The sequence below is a fragment of the Lytechinus pictus genome, chromosome 18, assembly GCF_037042905.1.
Source record: "Lytechinus pictus isolate F3 Inbred chromosome 18, Lp3.0, whole genome shotgun sequence".
Lineage (NCBI taxonomy): Eukaryota > Metazoa > Echinodermata > Echinoidea > Temnopleuroida > Toxopneustidae > Lytechinus > Lytechinus pictus.
Window position 1 is genome coordinate 15898555 of NC_087262.1, and position 22428 is coordinate 15920982.

General features: G+C 38.2%; 1 protein-coding gene across 1 annotated transcript; it reads right to left on the reverse strand.

The window, feature by feature from the left end:
• Window positions 1-1476: 1476 nt before the first annotated feature.
• LOC129281428 (flavin-containing monooxygenase 5-like) lies at window positions 1477-20284 on the reverse strand. Its single transcript, XM_064113257.1, has 8 exons — window positions 19278-20284; window positions 16865-17081; window positions 16083-16225; window positions 15750-15886; window positions 13715-14112; window positions 13166-13269; window positions 10500-12492; window positions 1477-2624 (listed from the first exon to the last, which is right to left on the reverse strand). Exons 1-7 carry the CDS (start codon window positions 19554-19556, stop codon window positions 12103-12105), a joined length of 1668 nt encoding a protein of 555 aa, XP_063969327.1. The 5' UTR covers window positions 19557-20284; the 3' UTR covers window positions 1477-2624; window positions 10500-12102.
• Between the last annotated feature and the right edge of the window lie 2144 nt (window positions 20285-22428).

The following is a 22428-nucleotide window of genomic DNA, read 5'->3' on the forward strand; positions in this document are numbered from 1 at the left end:
ACAAATATTATCCATGGATAACTGCTTTGGGACTTGATGCATGGATGACCTTTTTTTTAATACATTTTTACAAGATTTTTTTATTTTAGTTACATTTCGCATTGATAAAAAATAAAGGGAAAGTTCGTCCTAACGTAAAATTGGTTCTGATAAAAGCAGAGAAGAGAAAGAAACATGCCAATGGAAGTTTTACCGAATTCCCTCAAGAATAACCAAGTTTTATAGTGCTGATTTTGTGACGTCGCGTGTGAGAGATTACTACCTCATATTGTCGTGTAATATAAATTCAATGAAATGTTGGGGTCTTTTTTTAATAAAATCTAAAACGGTTTCACCAGTGCATTCAATGTTATCATCATACATATTATTTCAGATATCCACACGTTTCTATAACATAATCAAGCAATGAAATGGGAAACCTGACTAACATGTATTCGGCAGCTGCTCGCGTATCATTACGACACAAAATCAAAACTTTGATCGCTCTCAATCTTCATATTGGTTTATAAAAAAAATAGACAAATTCTACAAAAAGGCTCGTCCTCAGGCAATCACTTACCACAATGCATAGCTCGTAGAGACCCTTGTTATATCACATCTTTCGGTCAAATAATGTTATCAAATTCCACTTGGTAACTGGACATTATTTACAACGCACATTCAAAATGATTTTCCACAGTCGGTCGTAAACATATCTTTTTGAGAGAATTGTCCAAAAGATATCTTTTGGAATTTTAGTTCCAAGTGAACTAGTTTCTTTACCACCAGTACGATTCACAGTATTGATTTAATAAGTCCACGGTACAAAGTCAATGGTCAATATGGGCGGTGTCAAAGAGGAGGAGGGTCGGGGACCTCCCTCCATGATCTCACAAGTGCTGGGGTGGAGGGGAAAAACACAAAGAAGGAAATAAGGGGGAGGGAAGGAGAAGAAAATAGTGCCGAGTCGTCACATCCCTACATCAAAATCACTGTAAGCTCGCCTCTTCCCGTCCCTCCAAATGCTATGTGGCTGTACTGCCATAGGCGGCGGAAGCGGGGAGGGGGGCGGGGGGTCCTGTCCCCCTAAATTTGAGGTGGGGGTGATAACCTTTTTTTTGGCTTGTCAATTTTGTTTCCTGCGCCCCCCCCCCCCATAAATTCAAGTGGACCACCTAAAAATGTTGTGGTTTCCCCCCCCCCAAAAAAAATATATATATATAGGTTGACAACCCTTTTTTTTTTGTCAAAAAATGTTGGTGATCCCCCTAAAATTTTGGTTGATAACATAATAGCAACTCCAAATAGGATCAGGTGAAATTGACAAAATATGTAACAACATGACGTAGTATGTAGTCTATCTATATGAATATAATCAGAAAACGATAACGAGGGGAAAGGGGCAGGAGACCAGGATTTAAAAAAAAGAAAGGATAAAAAGAGAGAAATGAATGAGACAGGTAATAGCACTAAGAACAAAATGTGAATAATTGGGAAAAATTGAAAATAGTTTTTGGTATTTAGGTTGAAATTGAAATCAATTGATATTTAGAGGGAAATAGAAATATAAGTGGGTTGATATACACTTATCCTATTCTTGTAACACATCTTCTGGGACATTTCAACAGCGTTTATATGAAATTTATGCAATTTTTAATCATTTTTTAAATCTATAGGTATGTCTTTAATTTTTATGAGAATATATCTGCACCTATCTTATAAATGTATTATTACCCCGGTCACCTGATTCAATTGTTCATTCGTGCACACAATGTATAGCACATATTTCATCAACATTGAATATGTGTATACTATACTCCCTGGTGATGGCGCTCCAAATGCTAGACAACCTTCCATGACTTTCATAATATTCTACTGAGTTTCCATTTAGCCCCTGGGTGGAGAGTGTCAAAGTGTGGGTTGACATCTTGAAGCAAAATTAGCTCTTACATTTTAAAAATCCCTACTTGTAATTCAATCGACACTATCAATCTCAAGTTTTGCATTATCTATGGCATCGTTAACCACGTCTCCTGGAAACTGAGGAAAATACCGGGCAAATCGCGTTCAAAATCTCGTCACGTGACCGGAAGCGCGTAACCTGAACCCGGCGCTCGTCATCTTCTAGCAGTAGTTTGTAATCATTGATGCAGACGATCCGACCGTTGGGGTAGGTCAGGCAACGCAGTGGTAAGAAAGTATAGACGCTGATCTACCTCTGTGAAGACCTTTGTCATTCTCAAGTCGAAGTTGGATGTGGTGATCGGTCGATGAGGACGAATGTAAATCAACGACACCCAGCCATCCTGGATGTCACGCCCGTAGGTATGGCCGCATCTGATGGGCTGCATTCTTCGCTGAACTGGTAGATTATAATAATAATAATATGGTCCATTTATATAGCGCAGCTACTATAATTGCATATACTCTACTGCGCTTGATACTTGGTATCATTATTAGCCCGGCTGTAGCTGAGCGGCCATATAGGCGCTAAAGCATTCAAAGAATAAATCCTACCGGCTACCATTCACCTCACCTGGGTCGAGTGCAGCATAATGTGGGTAAATTTCTTGCTGAAGGAAAACATGTCATGGCTGGGATTCGAAGCCACGTCCCTCTGATTGAAAGACGAGAGTCGTAACCAACTCGTAACCACTCGTAACCACTCGTAACGAGAGTCGTAACCAAGGCCAAACCCATTCTCGCACAACATGTACAAAGCTCTACCGGATCAGCTTACCCCCAGCCAGAGACCTGGGGAGCCAAGCCAGGTAAGCAGCCCTGCCAACACATCCGTGATTACACCTGTTAACGGAACTAACACCTCTACGCCTGACCGCACATTCCAAGATCAAGACTTCGAACAATCTAAATTGGATTTATTCCTAACAAAGAAATTCGAAGCTATGCTTGAAAGGGCTGTTGATCGGCTTGCTAAGAAGATTGAAGCTGTTGAGTCACTTCTAGGGGATTCCCTGGAGTTCGAGCGACAAAGGGTCAATGACCTTCAGGTCAAACAAAATCATCTAGAGACCAGGATCAAGAACTTGGAAGAAGAAGTGGCAAAGAACGGAGCCGCTACTAACAAATCGGAACGATTCTCCAGGAGAAATAACATTCGTCTGGTTGGGATCGACGAGTATCAGCAACCAACATCTCTTCCCGCCGATAGCGCATCTTCATCCGATAGTTCATCAGCTTCTGAACCTCACCAGGAAGATTGTATCACGCTAGCCGAAGACAAACTACGATCTTTCTTTGGTATTACGTCGAAGGTTGAACGAGCTCATCGTGACGGTAGGAAAACCAACGGAAGACCTCGTCACATTCTTGTGAAGCTTTTGTCATATCGCGATAAAGTTGATGTAATGAAAAGAGCTCGCTCCGTTCTGAAAAACCAGAGTTTCTTCATCATCGATGACCTTACCAGCGCTGACCTCCAGGAAAAACGTAAATGGTCCAAACAGGTCCAGGCCCTTTACGCCCAAGGAACCAAATTGCGTTTTTATGCAGGAAAATGGCGACTCCGTGGAGGTGACCCTTTCAATTTTGAGTCTTCATCCGACGACACCTCTCGCATCACAACCATTGGTCACGCTGGAGTAGTGTTCTAATTTTCTCAACCCGCTGTATGAACCCAGGTTAGTTTCAAGCTCCCTGTGACGGCAACGTTCCTTCTTCTTTTTTGCAAATATACATAAAGAGATTAACGTTTTCACCTTTGTTTTTTCCTTTTTTTTATCGCTATTCATTTCGATAATGAGATATCATCCTTCTCAAGTGATTAATTTTAGTCTCCGAATCATCTGAAGACCTGTGGTTTTGATTTTTCGTGGGATGTTTACAACTTGGTCACTGAGATCTCGGACTATTATCATGATTATACAATTATTATCAATAACTTCCTCGATCGTTCTTAAGACGGCACGATTGAATTTTATCTTTTCGCATGATTCATGTGTTTTTGCATTCATGATTTTCCTCCAGGTCAATTAAGCCTCAAGTACTTTTTTTGCAACAATGATGTCGACTCCTTGAGAGAAAATTTGATGTTCATTTTGATTTTGATTCAACTATAATTATGTCGAGAAGAAATAACTCGATGTTCGTTATAATTTTGCTTTGACAATATGCATCTCCTCGATCTGGATATCAATGTTATTATTCGTATAAATGGTAAAAAGGGGAAACTGCTTTTTTATATTTCACTCTCTATAACATCTAAGTGCTGTTAGTGGATATTTCAATTAAAGAAGGCCTACCATGTACTAAATCATTCTTATCTCGCCTATATACGATCTATTTAATTGGCACCCTTTCACCAATAGGCTCTACTTTTATATTTCCCAACATTGATCCGTTTTTTATGCATCTAGATACCTTATTCGTTTGCATGTTGTGTGTTCACCTAGCTTTAGGTTCAAGCCTGAGGCAAACCATAAATTTATAAATCGAAATCATAACTGAATCTCACAAAAAATCTCGTTCATCAAAAGTAGTTTATGTTGCTTATTAATATAATTCATGTATAAATCACTTACACGGATGTTTGTGTGAGTGTGCTTTTAAGTCCTAGTATGCACCAATTCTAAACAATCTAGCTACACTACTTTAGTCTTATTAAGCAGTTAAGGGTGGATGCAGGATCTTACACACTCTGATTTACCGGCCATCAATCATTTGTATTCATTTAATGTAGAATCGTTATCCCACATGATGTTGGCATCTGTTTTTTGTTTGTTCTTTTTGTAATATGTGCAATCTAATCACTTATATACACTGGTTTTATTGTTTTCCTTTCTCGTACGTTCATGATTTTCTTAAAATGGGTCGATTAGAAACCACATGCGCTTTAGCACCGTGTTTACAAAAGACATTGACACGATAGAGGCATTTACTTTATTGTATCATAATTTCTCACAACTTGAAAAGTCTCCCTACCAAATTTGAGAAATCACAATGTTGAAGCTTACAGGGTATGATTGTCTCTTTTTCATGTTCATCCAATCAAAGTGTCAACGAGATCCAATATATAAAAAGTGTTTACTTTCTGATTGATATCAATTGCCATCTATTTTGAACAGAATCACGCATCTCCTTTTCACGTTGGTCATCAGTATTTGATTTATGTTCTATAGGTACAGTTTTCCCCACTTCGAACATGCTGCTTTGTAATTTCTCTTCCCCGTTATAATATATCTGAATTGATCAGTAGCAAATAGCTATTTGCTATATACTACGTTTTATTTTCCTAAAATCATACTCAATTTCAGTAAAATCAAACTCATGGCTACGCGCCTCTTGTTACTTCTATCAAGACACCTATACTGTTTTATCGCCCAAGGTGTGCTTGACGTTAAGCTTGATGTTCATCCAATTTCAAGTTTTATCAGGAACCAAATTTGCAAATTTGTTATATAAGGTTAATACGACTGATTGAAGTACACTTCATTGCTAATTTGCTTACTACTCCTTGATACGGATAACACATTTTGCAGATGTCTCCTTTTGTATTCATTACGCACCAGCAAACTTGACAAAATAGGCTACATCAGAAATTGAACTTTACTGAATAAAGCGTGCTTGGAGCGCGAAGCCTTATCATTGGCTTGCTAATGACCTCCTTTTCTCTTTTGTTTGGAAATGACTCATTAAAGGGTTAAATGCAGTGAATTGTTATTTTATTTGTCAATTCAATATCAGTGACGAAGGGAAACTCCCTGGTATATTTTGGACTTATCGAATTTACCGCGTAGAGGCTCCCTGCATCGCGCCGGTTCCTTGGGGTGCAGTTCGGGTCGCGGTGGGGAGCTGTGAGGCTTTTGCCGGGGGTTGGTGGACCGGGACAGCACCGGAATCTCCAATTCTGGGTGGCGACATGTTTGCGTCTGTTCGTGTGGTGCAAATATTCGAATTTTCTGCTGTCCCGGTCCGCCGGCTTTCGGCGGGAGCCTCGGGGCTCTCCGCTGCGACTCTGGCTGCATTTTCAGAAGAATCGGTGCGTTAATGAGTTTCGCCAGCGTCCCTGCAGTGAATTTGAGAACTACCTAGATCTTGCATCGTTAACACAATCTTTAATCATTGCAATGTTTTGGGTCTTTTTAATATTTTGCCTCTTGTTTTTTCCCTGAGAACCACTTACCACTGACGTATATTTACGCAATTATTTTTTGTATGTATATTCATATGATCGATCTTTCTTATTCTACATATCACACAGGCTTAAATCCTGCTTCCTGCTTTGTTTTTTTTTTTACTATTTAGCTTTCTCTATTTGATATGACCTCGTTTGTTATTTTTGATAGATTTCATCACGCTTCAGGAGAGACGGACACAGTATGATTATTTTTTTTCTTCTGTCCTTGCCTTAGTTTGCTTACTTACGTTCTTGTTGATATTTGTTGCTTGTTTGTTTACATTTGGCCTATTTTAAGTTATTCACTTAGGATCAGTCAAGTTTGCTTTGTTTTCATTTTTGTCCTGTTTTTCATCACCTTTATTTCCAACCCCCCCCCCTCCAAACTTTGCACTGCACAAGGTCATTATATATCTTGCACTAGTGTTCAATTCCCCTGCTTTATTTTTGTTCTTTCTTCTTTTGCTCCTCTTTTATTGCCTTTTCACTGACACATTTTTTTTTTCTCCTCTTCTACACATACTCGGGAACAGGCACGTAGCACAGTGTATTGCTTCCTTTAGGTTTCGTTTATACCCACCATCTCCCCTGCTAATGACGGATTTTTCTAGGTTTCCATTTAGCTCTCTAAATAACGATGACTTGTTGTCTCTCTCGGCGCAACATGGCGTTACTCGCACACTAGATAATCATGATAACTCCAACTATGATGCACACATACAGAATTTTATGGACAATAATACATCCGATCTTAATTACAATTTGGATGCAAATGATCACTTCGGACAGCTCACTACATCACATTATTTTACAGAACAACATTTCAAATCATACATTACATCAGATAACACTGGCGAAAGTTTTTTTCTTCTCCATTTTAATATCAGAAGTGCCAGTAAAAACTTTGATAAACTTAGACTATTTCTAGATAAGAACCGGTTTCCGAAATCTTCATTTATTGGTTTAACCGAAACATGGTTCTCTGATAATCCATGTTCCCTCTTCACACTCCCTGATTTTGATTTGATTGTTAACAATAGAACGCTAAGACCTGGGGGTGGTGTAGCTCTTTACATACCGCAACAATACGACCATACTCTTATAGCTAACATGACCATATCTAACGACGTTCTAGAAACCTTATTTGTTGAAGTCACAAACCCCAAAGGTAAAAACTTAGTACTTGGTGTTTTTTATAGACCCCCTCAATCTAATGTTAATACTTTTTTAGAATCTCTTAATGAAATTTTATCAAATCCTGTTTTGAAAAATAAAGATTGCTTTTTTATGGGTGACTTTAATATTAACTTAGTAGATTGTAATTCAAACAGCACCTCACATGAGTTTCTTGAAATGTTTCTTTCATATTCTTTTTTACCGCTTATCACTAAACCGACAAGAGTGACAGATAACTCGGCCACTTTAATTGATAACATTTTTAGTAATACAACTCAACAAATTCCCAAAGCCGGTATTATCCTTAGTGACATTACTGATCACTTTCCAATTTTTGCTAAATTATCTACAAATAAAATTATCATGAAAGAAGCATTCAATACTCCATTTCGAAAGATAACTGATGACAACATAAACAATCTAGTTAATAATTTAAATACAACAGACTGGTCAACTGTTTTTGAATCCACAGACGTTGATGACGCATATAACTTTTTCATTTCCAAATTAAACTCTTCTCTAGATACTCACGTTCCTTTTACCACTAACAGAAAATCAAATTATAAAAAGGTTCCACTCCACCCTTGGATTACTAAATCACTTTTGAGATCAATCAACCGAAAGAACAACCTTTACTATAAATACATAACTAAACAAAGTAACGAATCTCGCTTTAAATATACTTCATACAAAAACACACTCACCACTTTATTACGCATTGCAAAAAGAGAATATTATACCTCCCAACTCAATTTGTTCAAAAACGATATGAGGAACACATGGAAAATAATTAATGGAGCATTAAACAAAAACAAAAAAAGTACTTCTATAACAAAAATAAAAGTAAACAATACAACTACCGACGACAACATCTCGATAGCACAAGAATTTAATTCATATTTTTCAAACATTGGCAACAATCTGGCAAGCAAAGTCCCTCAAACTCATAAATCTTTCAACAGTTTTCTTGACAACCCAAATCCAAACTCTATATTTTTTAATCCTACGAACACAAGAGAAATTATTAATATTGTTAATAATCTACAGACCAAGAAGAGCCCAGGTTTCGATGGTATTCCTAACTTCCTACTTAAGAAAATTATTTTAACTATCGTCGATCCTCTGGTCCACATATTTAATGTTTCTATGAACACAGGGAAGGTACCTAACCTAATGAAAATAGCCAAAGTCATCCCCCTTTACAAAAAAGGTGATAATCAACTTGTTTCTAATTACCGTCCTATTTCATTGCTCACTTCGTTATCTAAAATTCTCGAAAAACTTATACATACTCGTACAATTACGTTCTTTAATAAATTCAATACTTTTTCGAACTCGCAATTTGGTTTCCGCGAAAATCATAGCACCTCGCATGCAATTTTGACTTTTATTAATAAAATTACTTCTTCCATAGATATAGGTTGTCATACTGTTGGTATTTTCCTGGACTTCTCCAAGGCCTTCGATACCATTAACCACGATATACTACTTCATAAACTTTCTTTTTATGGTATCAGGGGGAAGGCCTTGGAGTGGTTCAAGAGCTACCTAACAGACAGGTCTCAATTTGTGTCAGTCAACAACGTTGTTTCTTCTACTCTTCCTATTACATGTGGAGTACCACAGGGTAGTTTACTTGGTCCTCTTCTTTTTATTACATATATTAATGACATTAAAAAAAGTTCAAATTTACTAACATTTGTATTGTTTGCTGACGATTCGAACATTTTCTTTTCTCATGATAACGTAAACCAACTTGTAAGAATTGTAAACTCAGAACTTATACATGTCACTGACTGGATTAAGGCGAATAAACTATCACTTAACTTACAAAAGACGAATTTTATGCTTTTTAGTAACAGAATAAATACAATACCTGACAACATAATTTTTGATAATACTGTTCTTGAAAATGTTTCAGAGACAAGATTTTTGGGGGTTACTATTGATAATAAGCTATCATGGAAACCACACATCAATAATACATGCAAAACAATTTCAAGAAACATCGGAATTATCAACAAACTCAAATATTTTCTCCCATCTCACACTTTACTTACACTGTATCATACATTAATATTACCATACATTAATTATGGCATTTTGGCATGGGGTTGTGCGATCCAAACACAATTACAAAGAATACTGTTGCTGCAGAAGAAGGCTCTTAGAATAATTTTTCAAACCCAATTCAGATCACACACAGATATACTATTCTTCCAAAATAATATTCTTAAAGTGAGTGATTTATATCTTTTCCAACTCGCCCAATTTATGTATAAACTAAACAAAGATGATCTCCCAACAATTTTTTCAAATATGTTCTGTAAAAACTCCTCTATACACGATTACCCAACGAGACAACGTAATTGTTATCACCTACCCCCTACCCGTACTATATTAGCGAAAAACTCTTTTATCTTTTTTGGACCTGTGTATTGGAATTCCCTGCCCAACGACTTTAAAGAATCTACAAACCTTAATATTTTTAAACGCAAACTTAAAAAGATGCTCATTTGTCAATACTCCACACCAACAAGTCAAACTAACACATAACCTAAACTAGAACTACATAATAACTTAACCTTTAACTGCCAATAAATTTGTCAAACTTTACTTATAAAAAAAACAACAACACTACAACATGATACAATACATTACGACCTGTGCACCTGCCATGTTCCTCCTTTCATTTGCACTTTTTATTTGCACCTCCCTTATCTCCTTCTTTCTTTCCTTTGCCACTTTTCACCCCCTATTATGATTTTGTAAGTACTTTTTTTTGTGTTACCACTGTAATTATTATTATTTGAATTACTTTCTCTTATTTTTGTTGTCGCTTATTCGTTTTATTTTGATATTTGTGGATTACTTGTTTTAAGTTTGTCTTCTGTGTCCGTCTCGATTTTTGTATAGAGTTGTATATATAGTTTGTTTATAATTAGTATTGAAACTAAGTTTAGGGGCTTGCCTTCTCTACAAGCTTTTGCTTTTCTTGGCAAGTCCCTCCGTTCATTTCTTGTTTCTTTTCATTGATGATATTACTGAAACAAATTGTAGTTTTGTTTAATTTATATTCAATATTTGTTACGAAATTTCATTGATTTGTCTGTATTATCGATTATATTGAATATGTATTGTTACTTTGATTATATTTTGAAAAAATTGTTGAACGGAAATAAAATCTAAATCTAAATCTAAAAATCACTAGACCACGCCTGTCCTTGACGCAAGAATCGATACTGCATGTAGGAGTCGAAGTATACAGGCGATACCTTCTCGAAATCGAGAGGAATCAATCGAAGTATCGGATAACCCATTCCAACATCGAACAAATGCCGGGAACCTTGATTGGTAAGGTTTTCAACAATCACCATGACGTGGATATTGTTGTAGTGAAGATAGTCACCGGGAACGAGAGATACATCGAAATCAAGAGCGCGAAGTATCATCCAGTATGTAAAGCAGAAAGGATTGAGTTGGTAACAGAGACCGCCTTCTTGGGACGATATGTCTTTCTTGATATCGGTTGCTATGGGTAATCTCCGATCATCATGGTGTGTCGAAAGAGCTGTGACTGTCTGGTAGGGGATGTGTTGTCCCGTGGCTCTTTAAGAACGACTGGTGAACCTTTCTCATGCGCTTAACCATCGCCAATGAATATACCATTTACCACAATAAAGGATCACCAGTCGTTCTTAAAGTTGCTGTTAACTTACGAACAGCTTTATGAAACACCCAGTAAAGATTCACTATACCAATCACAAATAAGTAGGTCCTATGATTTCAAACAAAGTCATGATTTGAACTGTGATGACCTGAAATGTTTGTTTGTGGAGCTCTGTCTGTGTCATCCACACAAAACTCCGATTTCGAACCTACTACATGAACTATATATATAGTAGGTTCGAAAAATTAGACCACCGATTTCGACAATAGATTAATTTGAGAAACTTGATAGACCTACATGTCATGTGGCGCTATTTTTTGCAGATTTTAATTGCAACTTCATGTGTGACATAACATATACAAATTCAGACAAATTACAATTCCTATTTGAGTTACATGATCTAAATTGATTGACGTACCTACCCGTATCACTCAAAATTCATGCTCAATTATTGACTTGTTTTTTGTCACAAATCCAGAATTATTTTCTGAGACAGGTGTTAAAAAAGGCAAGTATCAATGACCTGTGACCATTATCTAACCATGACACCCCATATGCATACGCATCTCTCGTAGTTTTTTTACAATTTGAAATAAATGTTCAGGAGTTTTGAATCCATTACGCACTTCATATCCAAAAAAAAAATCAACTAAAGTTTGCAGTAGATAGTGCCATGAAAAACATCCCGATTGGTGGAGGGTCGTCGTGTGGTTTAAAGTGACATAATTAGGGGTTCGACTCCCATCAAGGTAACTTATGCCCTAGAGCATAAACATGGCTTTTTATCGTACATAAAATAAATGGAAAACATGGTGTATCAGTGCTATCATCCTCAACAGTTGTCAGCATATCAATAAAAAAGCGAGCAAAACCGGCAAACAAAAGCAAAAAATATTGAGCTATCAAATACTGTCTTTCAAAATGTCAAAATATATTTATTCGACAAGGTTGGCGCCACACGGGGGAGGGTGGACGTGGACGTTTAGGTCAATCCATCACAATCATTTTCAAGCAATCCAAAATGATGGGGAAACGTATAGACATACATCAAGGGCACCTTGCCCTTGCATCCACCGCCACCACCCTCCCTTCCCCAATCAAAATATCCTGGTGCCATCGGAATGTGTAATCTTCCTGCAAACTAGCGTCTGAAGAAAGCCAGGGCCACATCGATCGTTTGCCCGAGCCATGTCGGTCGACGGTACAATGCCAAACCGCAGGTGCTGATGGCTCCAAGCAACAAGAAAAACTTGAGGAAGCCGAACCCTGACCTTTGGCTCTCAAATATCTTCATAGACTCGTTCCCGCCGTGCCTGGTCTTGTAAGGCCTCATGATCCTGGGCCAGACGGTCATCATGTGCTTCCTGGCCCTGGACCAAGGATGGGGGCCAGCCACGCGGTACTGGGCTGGGATGAAGGGTGAGAACAGATAGTGGTAGGCCAGGACCGGGTCGGTCAGAAGGAGCCAGAAGAAGTTAGGCTTGGCTTTGATCTCTCTAGCGACTTCGTCCATGTATGGCAATACGTCAACCTGTAAAATGCCAAAATTAAAATATCATTCCCCTAAAAACATTCTCACAAGCTCTCTGAAATAATCCCGGGTCAGATTACCCGAGACCGTTGATGCCACTTCTGATTCCTGGTAAAAAAAATTAACATGAATCGATATGACAAGGGAAGGTCGGATCTGTCTCAGAAAAGGTTACATCGGAAGTTATCCCGGGTCATTTTTGTTTATCCAGAATCGGGTGTGGCGCCAACATACCTGGTTTTCAGGTCAATCTAACCCGGTACTTCTATATAGTGTACATTAAAAGTTAGTAAAGATGCCATGGATAACATTACTTAAGACTTACAACGAACTGATTCTATAGGGACTGCCTTCGCAACTCTGTTGAATAAGTATGAAATCGCTTTTTAATTTGAATTTTTCGGTTGTACCGAATATATCAATTCAAACGGATTAAAAGTCTTGTTCCCGTTGTTAGTGAAGTTGTCCAAGGGTTTTTGGTATTCTATTCTGGTTTGTCGTTCTTGGCGCCATTTGGGTGTTGATTTCTATAATTTTGATTGAACTCGTTTACGATAAGTTCACGGGTTCGGTTTCAAAGCTGTTTCTCCTTTCAAACGTCCAATGCCTGAAAACGCGAGGAGAATTTAGAATTCAGGCAATCGAAATTTAATAATGAATATGATATATGCACCTGAATTGTGTGTCTTGGAGATTTCTTGTATCTTTTTGCCATGTCGTCGTTTCTCTTCTTAATTCGTTTCGTCATGACTTCCCTAGAAGGCAGTTGGTTGATACCTGTAACAAAAAGGACAAAATACCGGATACAACCATATTGTGATGATGTGTGGAGATTATCATTAATAGCATTACTGATCATCATATGGTTTATTATGAGTCCTATTCTTGTCATTATCATCGTCATCATCACCATCTTCGTCGCCATCGTTGTCATAATCATCATCGTCGTCGTCGCCACCATCATCATCGTTGTCATCATCCAATCATCATCATCGTCGTCATTTTCAACATCATCATCAATTATCGTCGTCGTCGCCAGCATCATTATTGTCATCGTCGTCGTCATCATCAACATCATCATCTTCATCGTCGCCATCATCATCACCACTGTCATCATCATAATTACCATCATCATAATCAGTAACATCATCATTATCCCCATCAGCGGACAAGACGTAACTTGCAATCACTGGTTTTCCGTGAATTTTTCGGTCCTACCTACCTTTAAAGACTCTAGAAGCCCAGCGGGCTTGGAGCTCAGACACGGGCATTATGGGCCCAATGGGTTGAACCATGCCCAACACGGCCATTGTTGGGTGCTTGTGCTCTGGGTTAAACACAAACTTATACATCTCCACATGGTTATCATTGATAGGGAGGACGCTCTGTGGAATGTAAGGGAAGGCGATCTTGTATCCCGTTGCGAGGACGACCAAGTCGAGAGCTTCTTCAGAGCCGTCATCGAAGACCACGCCCCTTTCCGTGAATCGACGGACGTTGGGCTTGATGTTGACGAAGCCGCTGGCGATGCAGCCGGGGAGGTCATCGTTGACGGTAGGATGGGCGGCGGTGATGCTGAAGTTGGGCTTAATGCCGAGGAATTCATGGTCAACGCGATTCCTAAATTGATGACGGAAAACAAAATCAAAATTTTCATAATTCTTCAATTTTTTGTCCTACCATTTTTAGAATTTCATTGATCTCATTTCTTGACCTTTCTGATTTCATCTAATTAACACTGTTTAGAATGTTCCAAATGCTGCCCCCTTCTCTTTTTGTAATTGATATATACTATCAAACACAAAATGATTATCATTCAAGAGAGAAATGTCCAGATTGAAGCAGCCTACTTATCATCATGATGATGAGTAAAAATTTACCAAATTTGGGTAGAAAGAGAACATGCATGTTTGCTGGGTATTGTTTACCCCCTATTGTGCTAAATGTATGTTTTAATGGTAAATTTCAACGCAACATTGCGTAAAATTTACAAAATATTTGGTATCTTTTACCCAACCAAAATCCATGTTCATTTTACCCAATATTGGGTAAACCCTTTTTTAGAGTGTGCATGTGTACTGAGTTCAGTGCCCCTTTCAATGGTAACCGATTTAGATACAGTGTATATCATTTATCATAAAATTTATATCATGCCGTGTTATATAGCTGTCATACTTTGGACTTCCAAACAACAACGTCTGTGATATTTTGAGCTTTATATACTCGACCCATGAATGTAAATAAGTCATTTTGGGATGATAACCGATGGAGCATGTTGAGTGTTTCGAATGTAGTTGACCCCTCCCCGGAAAATGACTTTGCATTTTAGTGCTAAACAAGAAATGAAAATGCCAGGCACGTTCCTGGTAAAATTTAGAAGAATGGTCGGCCTACAGGGATAGGGGCGACCATCCCCTATGATTTATCAAGGAGTGAAATAATAAAGAAAGAGGAGGAAATGGAGTAAAGGAAAAAGGAATGGATGAGAGAAGAATGAAAAGCATTAAAAAGAGAGCTATAAAAGGTCTTTTAACTCTATATTACCCCTGTAATAAATGAGAAAAAGAGGTAATTTCGCCCCTCCTTCCTTATTAAAATACTCTTGCGTCTCCCTGGTAAAGTGACTTTTGAAAAGCATTCATGAAGACGCTTTAACCTCTTACTTATCAAACATGTGCTTTCCACATATTCGAAATCGATTCAATTCTCGTAAAAATGGCAATATATTCTAGTAAAACAAATACTAGCTATCTGGATCGCAAATACATGAAATAGGTCATTTTAGATTCGTGTCATATTAATGTAGAATATCATGGCCATGGGTCACCCGTTCCATACAGGGAAGTTTAGAGGTGTCTTGCTCAAGTTGCAGTAGGGCTATGTCTCAGAGCAATAAGGTTTGAGATTTGAATTCCACCAAGGCACTAATGTCCTTTTGCAGTTAGACCTTCTTTTGCTGCACTTGCCACACTCGAACCATGATATGAGATGATCAGAAAAATGGAATGGCAATTTTTCTTCAAAACATTTTGACAAGCAACAAAAACAGCAACACAAAGGTCATCATTCAAATCACACCCCATTTTTACACCACCGGGCAAACAATTTTTTGGGGTATTTTTACAACAAAAAATACATGTTCATTTGAGTGGGGGGGGGGGGGGTCCGCCACTGAACAGGAGACGACGATGCTATTCAAGACTGATACGGCATGTGTTGCCTTTTGAAAGGGGAGGGTGAACTGTGTGTGGACTTACATGCTAATGGCCCTAGCGTAGTAGTCTTGAAGCCAGAGAGGGTATGATCTATTAAATCTATTCACTAGATCACCAGGTAAACATCTATCGACCATTCTAAGAGTGATCCAGGCTCCACTCCTCGTGCTCAAGAATAACTGAAGGTGAAAAGGAGGGAATAGCAGGAGGGAAAAGTATCAGCGTCGTTGTTGAGTCGAGATAGTAGTTACTGTAATTTCAAGCTCGTACCTTTTTTATGTAGGTTCATTCCATTAAAGGAAGAACACGAAGAATCCGACAAGAACACAACCACCGACAAAATATAAAGACTTCTATCATGATTATCATTTTTACCTTTGAAGCCACTCTACCGAGCTCAACCGCCGCATCGACCCCAGAGTTTCCCATGCCGACGACCACGATCCGTTTTCCTCGGTATTTATCAGGGATGAGATAATCATGAGTGTGGAGTACCTCTCCCTTGAAGTCATTCATTCCTACAGACAGATGAAAGCAGTGGTATAAACACAGTAATGATGTCGTTGATGATGATGAGGAGGAGGAGGAGGGGGTAGATGGTGGTGGTGGTGATGATGATGATGATGATGATGATGATGGTGGTGGTGGTGGTGGTGGTGGTGGTGGTGATGATGATTATGATGATGATGATGATGATAATGATGATGAAGGAGATGGTGGTGGTGGTGATGATGATAATGATGATGATGATAATAATGATGATAATGATGGTGGTGGTATAGTGGACGGTGATGATGATTAGGATGATAATGATGATGATGATGATGATGGTGAAGATAATCATGCACGATCATCACCATCACCCTACTGATACTGATGATAGTTATAATAACAAATACATTGATTATAATGCACACTAAAGATCAAAATGAACATAAACAATCGTGATAAAAATCATTTTAGCCGGATCAACAAAGGTTATATTGGTTACAGATACTTTTACGCTTTTTTGTGTGTTTTCTTATTTTTTCAACCATTTTATGGTGTAGCTTTTTTTTAATAGGATGAACGAAATGTTGTGCCAAACGTCTCCTTTATCAAATTGAAGTTCGAATCATCAACTCTTCAAATGAGCATCAAGTGTATTAACCACTAACCCACGAACTTTGGAATGTTCGGAGTGCAATGGTGACCAGTACATATGAACACGGCATCGAATATCTCGTCCCTCGTCGCCCCGTCATCCGTGGTCGTCAGCGACAGCTTCCATCGCCCAGTCAAGTCGAAATCGTCGGCGGGGAGAATGGTGTTCACTTTGGTCTTGTATGTGATGTATCGCAACAGCCCGAAGTGAACGGCATAATTCTTGAAATACTGGGTAAAAATGATATCAATAATTATAACTTCATATTTATTTGCGTACTGTATTATTCATCCCATAAAGTCGGTAATCGAATCGAATGAAATGAAATAACAAGTGGAACGCCTCTGGCAGTCTCGCCTGCATTACGCAATTTAATATAGCAGCAGTGCTAACTTTGAAAACTACTATAAAATAATCATTCACAAAAACATCATTCATATAATGACATAATACCACGTTCATTGACCATAGATGACATTTGAACGGAGACTTAAGACTGTCAACTACACCCATGTCCACATTTCATTCACTCTATCCATAAACTTTCAAAGTTATGATGGCACTTCAACAATTACCCCAACATGGCCTAAGTTTATTGACCTTAACTGACCTTTGACTTGGTTTTGTGACCTGAAACTCACAGGGGATGTTCAGTGATGCTTGATTACTCTTATATCCCAAGTTTTATGAACTAGATCCATAAACTTTCACAGTTAGGATGGTAATTCAACAAATACCCCCAACACGGCCAAAGTTCATTGACCTTTAATGACCTTTGACCATGGTCATGTGACCTGAAACTCGTACAGGATGTTCAGTGATACTTGATTACTCTTATGTCTAAGTTTTATGAACTAGATCCATAAACTTTCAGAGCTAGGATGGTAATTTAACATATACCCCCAACACGGCCAAAGTTCATTGACCTTAAATGACCATTGACCATGGTCATGTGACCTGAAACTCACACAGGATATTCAGTGGTACTTGATTAACCTAATGTCCAAGTTTCATGAACTAAATCCATAAATTTTCAAAGTTATGATGGTAATTCAACAAATACCCCCAACTTGGCCAAAGATCATTGACCCTAAATGACCTTTGACCATGGTCGTGTGACCTGAAACTCAGGCAGGATGTTCACTAATACTTGATTAACCTTATGTTTAAGTTTCATGGACTAGATCCATAAATTTTCAAAGTTATGATAGTAATTCAACAAATACCCCCAACTTGACCAAAGTTCATTGACCCTAAATGACCTTTGACCTTGGTCACGTGACCTGAAACTCGAGCAGGATGTTCACTAATACTTGATCAACCTTATGCCCAAGTTTCATGAACTAGGTCTATATACTTTCTAAGTTATGATGTCATTTCAAAAACTTAACCTTCGGTTAAGATTTTGAAAATAATTTTCCCAACATGGTCTAAGTTCATTGACCCTAAATGACCTTTGACCTTGGTCATGTGACCTGAAACTCAGGCAGGATGTTCAGTAATACTTGATTAACCTTATGTCCAAGTTTCATGAACTAGGACCATATACTTTCTAAGTTATGATGTCATTTCAAAAACTTAACCTTAGGTTAAGATTTGATGTTGAAGCCGCCGTCGGAAAAGCGGCGCCTATAGTCTCGCTCTGCTATGCAGGCGAGACAAAAATGAAAGCAAATCAATTCAATCTAAACCCATGTATGGTAGTACAGATGGGGTTGTACCCCCTCCTCGCCCCCCCCCCCCCCCACAAAAAAAACTATGCATGATATTAAAGCAGTTTAACACTTATAGCATGAAATAAAATGTTTGAATTAATCCAATCTAAATACTTTAAAGGATATTTACTCCAAGCTGAAGATAACATGTTTAAATTATTTTCTACTGTTGTTTTTTTTATGGGGGGTTGTTGGTTTTTGTTTTGTTTTTGCTACACAGCAAAAACTGTGGTGTTAACCGGTGTACATAGAGGACCACACCAGTTATTTTACACCGGTGTTATATTGACAGTGTTAGTTTAACACCTACAGGTGTTATCACAGCACCTTTGGTTGTCACATCAACACCCTTTGGTGTTATGTTCAATCCCTAGGGTGTAATTTTAACACCTCAGGGTGTGGTCCCCTATTAACACCAACTGGTGTCAGTTTCAACACCTCAGTTTTTACAGTGTATTGTTGCTGTTGTTGCTGCGGCTGGTGGTGGTGGTGGTATAAGCAGTGGTGTTGTTGATGTAGATTTAGAACCACGCCTGGCTAATCTTCTTCCTGGCTAAACTGTAAACAAACCCACTCAAATCAAGTCATATCATTTTGAGACTCCCCCTCCCCATAAAACATTGGCAATAAATGTCCATACTGAAATAAGCCACATACGAAAGAGTTTAGCTATCAATTCGAATATATACAATTAAATCAAATGATTATAACCTCTAGCACTTTAATGTTGTGTAGAAAATTTGGCCAGTCGTCGGGGATGGGGTAGTCACTGAAACACATCGTCTCTTTACTGGTGTTGATGATGGTGGAACGGAACACACACGAAAGCTCGGTCCGGTCCTCCCGGTAGTACCACAGGCCCCCGAGGGTGTTGGTCTTCTCGAAGCACACCGGTTCGAGACCCTCTTCCAGACATGCCTTGATCGCCGTCAAACCGGACGGACCAGCCCCGATCACTGCTACCCTCTTTGCCGGTGCTCGTTTCGCCATGATGGATAGACGACGATGATGATGATGGTGGTCCAAATGGTTAAAAAGGAATTGTCGATCTGCTGATTGGTTTGAGTAGAACCAGTACACGTTTCTCTAATCTTTCGGAAAACATCAAGTGGTGGGTGTAATTTGCTCTTGAAATAGCATGCAACTGAAATGTGCGGTCCAGAGTCTAACAACTTTGAATCGGTGGATAAATATCGTTGTAATATCAATAATACTATTATTTGTTTTTGCGAACATTGATATAGATTGCGGCGGTGGATCGTGAGGGTTAGGGGTTTACCCCCCCCCCCTGGGATCCCTAAAAGTGGAAGGGGATAAAATTTCCACCGCCCCCCTTTCCCTGTTGACGAGGGTCGCAAGCAGAACAGTGGCGGATCTATATGGGATGAAGGGGGGGGGGGTTAGGACGCAGTACGTCGCAGCTCACTTTCATTAAGTCAAACCAACCTGGCAACCCATCCCCCCCCCCCCATCATGTTAGCAAAAGCCAACAAAACGTCCAACAATTCCTGTTTTATCCGACAGTTACCATAGCAACATTGCTTCTAAGCCAATCAAAATCCAAGAAAGTTGTCAGATCTGACAACTTGTCGGACAAAAATATTGATGAAATACTCTCCAGAAAGGGGCCATATCATTCCCCCATTCCATCCTCAATACATCTCAAATAGCCCAGTCATTTTAGAGTTAACTTCGAAACAATTATCACTGAAAAGTGTAAGACTTTGAAACCCGCCAAAGTTAGATCACATGATACAATATTGTATCACGTGATGAATCCTGCAATAATATGGCCAGACCCCGAGGGAGGCGGGCCTGGGGTTCGTTAGATTGGTCAAATATAAATTCCTATCTTTGGATCCTCTTCGAAATTATATATCTATTCATTATGAAAAAAAAATTAGCAAAATTTCTCCAAGTCAAATATTGAGGACGATGTGCCTAATAACAAAAGTAATACCAATATAATTGTACGTACCCATAGCGGTAGGATAATCAAACGGCCAGACAGGCTAGTCTTGTAAAACGTTTTAAAATACAAACAAAAACAAAATCAAAGAAAAAAATGAAATAAAAATTACAAAAAAAAGTAGCTCAAGTATGATACTAGTTTTTGTTTATTTAATCTATACAATCCATATTAAACTCTTATGCTCTGTGTTATATCATTCATGTACATTACATGTCGTATTTACTCTATTCAATACAGGCTGAATATTTTTATATACTGTTATGTTCATATTTATTATGTTTGTATATCTATTGTAAATATGTTTCTATGTTTGTACTCTCATACCCCGAGAGGGGGTCGATAGAGTCAATAAATCCTATCTATCTATATATCTATTCATAACGGAATCTATTTATCTATTCATTATTTACATAACGGGAATGTTGTAAACATTATCAATATACATGATGTGCATGTTCATATACTCGTATGATAATCTTAGGTGGACTACACCTTCATGTGCGGGGATAGGGGCACTCCTAGTAGGACCCCTTCTGACCCCTCCCCCATTTTAGCTTAGAATCGTAATGAATTTAAAAGGAGTAGAGAAAGATTGATTAAATAGTATACATGTTTTTACCCGAATACTTAAATATTTTCATTTGCCTTAGAAGCGAAGTTCATCCTGACAAAATTTATATTTCTAATAGTAGCAGAAAAAAATCATAAAAATATTGGTGAAAGTTTGAAGAAAATCCATCAAAAATTTAAAAAGTTTTTAGATTTTATATATTTTATTTGTAACGTCATTTGTTAGCAGGTACCCAACTTATCGTTGGGTAAAAAATCAATGAAATTTCATTTTCTTCAATCATTTCACACCAGCTCCAGAAAGGGGGAAATGGTTCCATGACATTTGCTCCGAACACCGACAATTGCACCGCTGTAAATTCCACACACTAATAGAATGACAAACTTCAACCATGAATTCAACACTATACCCTACCCTAAACCTAACATAAAATCCTATTGCAACCCGAATCTTATATCGTAGACGATATAAAGACCAGAGCAATTGTCGCCAGAGCAAATGTTGAGTCCCCCAAATGGTTGTTATTATAAACAATTCAAAGTTAAAAAAAAAAACATGCATATTACATCACATATGGGACAGCTGCTCGTGTATGACGTCACAAATCAAACACTGAAAATTCTAATACCTTTCTTAATCTTTGATGGATTTTTCTCAAACCTTCACCAATGTTCCTTTTATTATTTTTCTGCTATTTTAACAATAAATTTTTTTGTCAGGGTGAACTTCCCCTTTCAGTAGAATGGGAAAGGAACACTTGCCCCTCCCCATGCGAGCCCTGAAAGTGATTTGTATGTACTTGGTCCATGACTGAGCAAATGGCCCAATTGTTAGACCATCTAACACCATCATGGCTAAACCCACTTGGTCTACCATCAATTTGGTCCACAATATCACTAAACAGGTTCAACCATCACTTTGTATAATAATATTCACTGGGTCAAACTGACCAGATGACTTGTTTCCTTTTCATAAACTTACTTTTTTGATTCGCCCACTTACATTTTCGCACCTCATCATCTGAATATTTGGTTCATAAACAGTTCAATTTATCACATAGACTATTAAAGTGCTGTTTGACCAAGTGAATATTAGACAAAATGGGTATAGCCCAACTGGAAATTAGACAAAGTGGTAATGGGCTAAAACACAATTAGACCAAATGGTTAGTAGATGAACTTGTTGTAGACGAACTAAGATTTGTCCATCTGCATTGAGATCAAATGGAAAGTAGACACTGCGTAAGTGTACACAATTCACCTTCGAAAAAAATATGTTATCAAACGTGAAATAAAACAAGTCGAGTTGTGAGATAGATA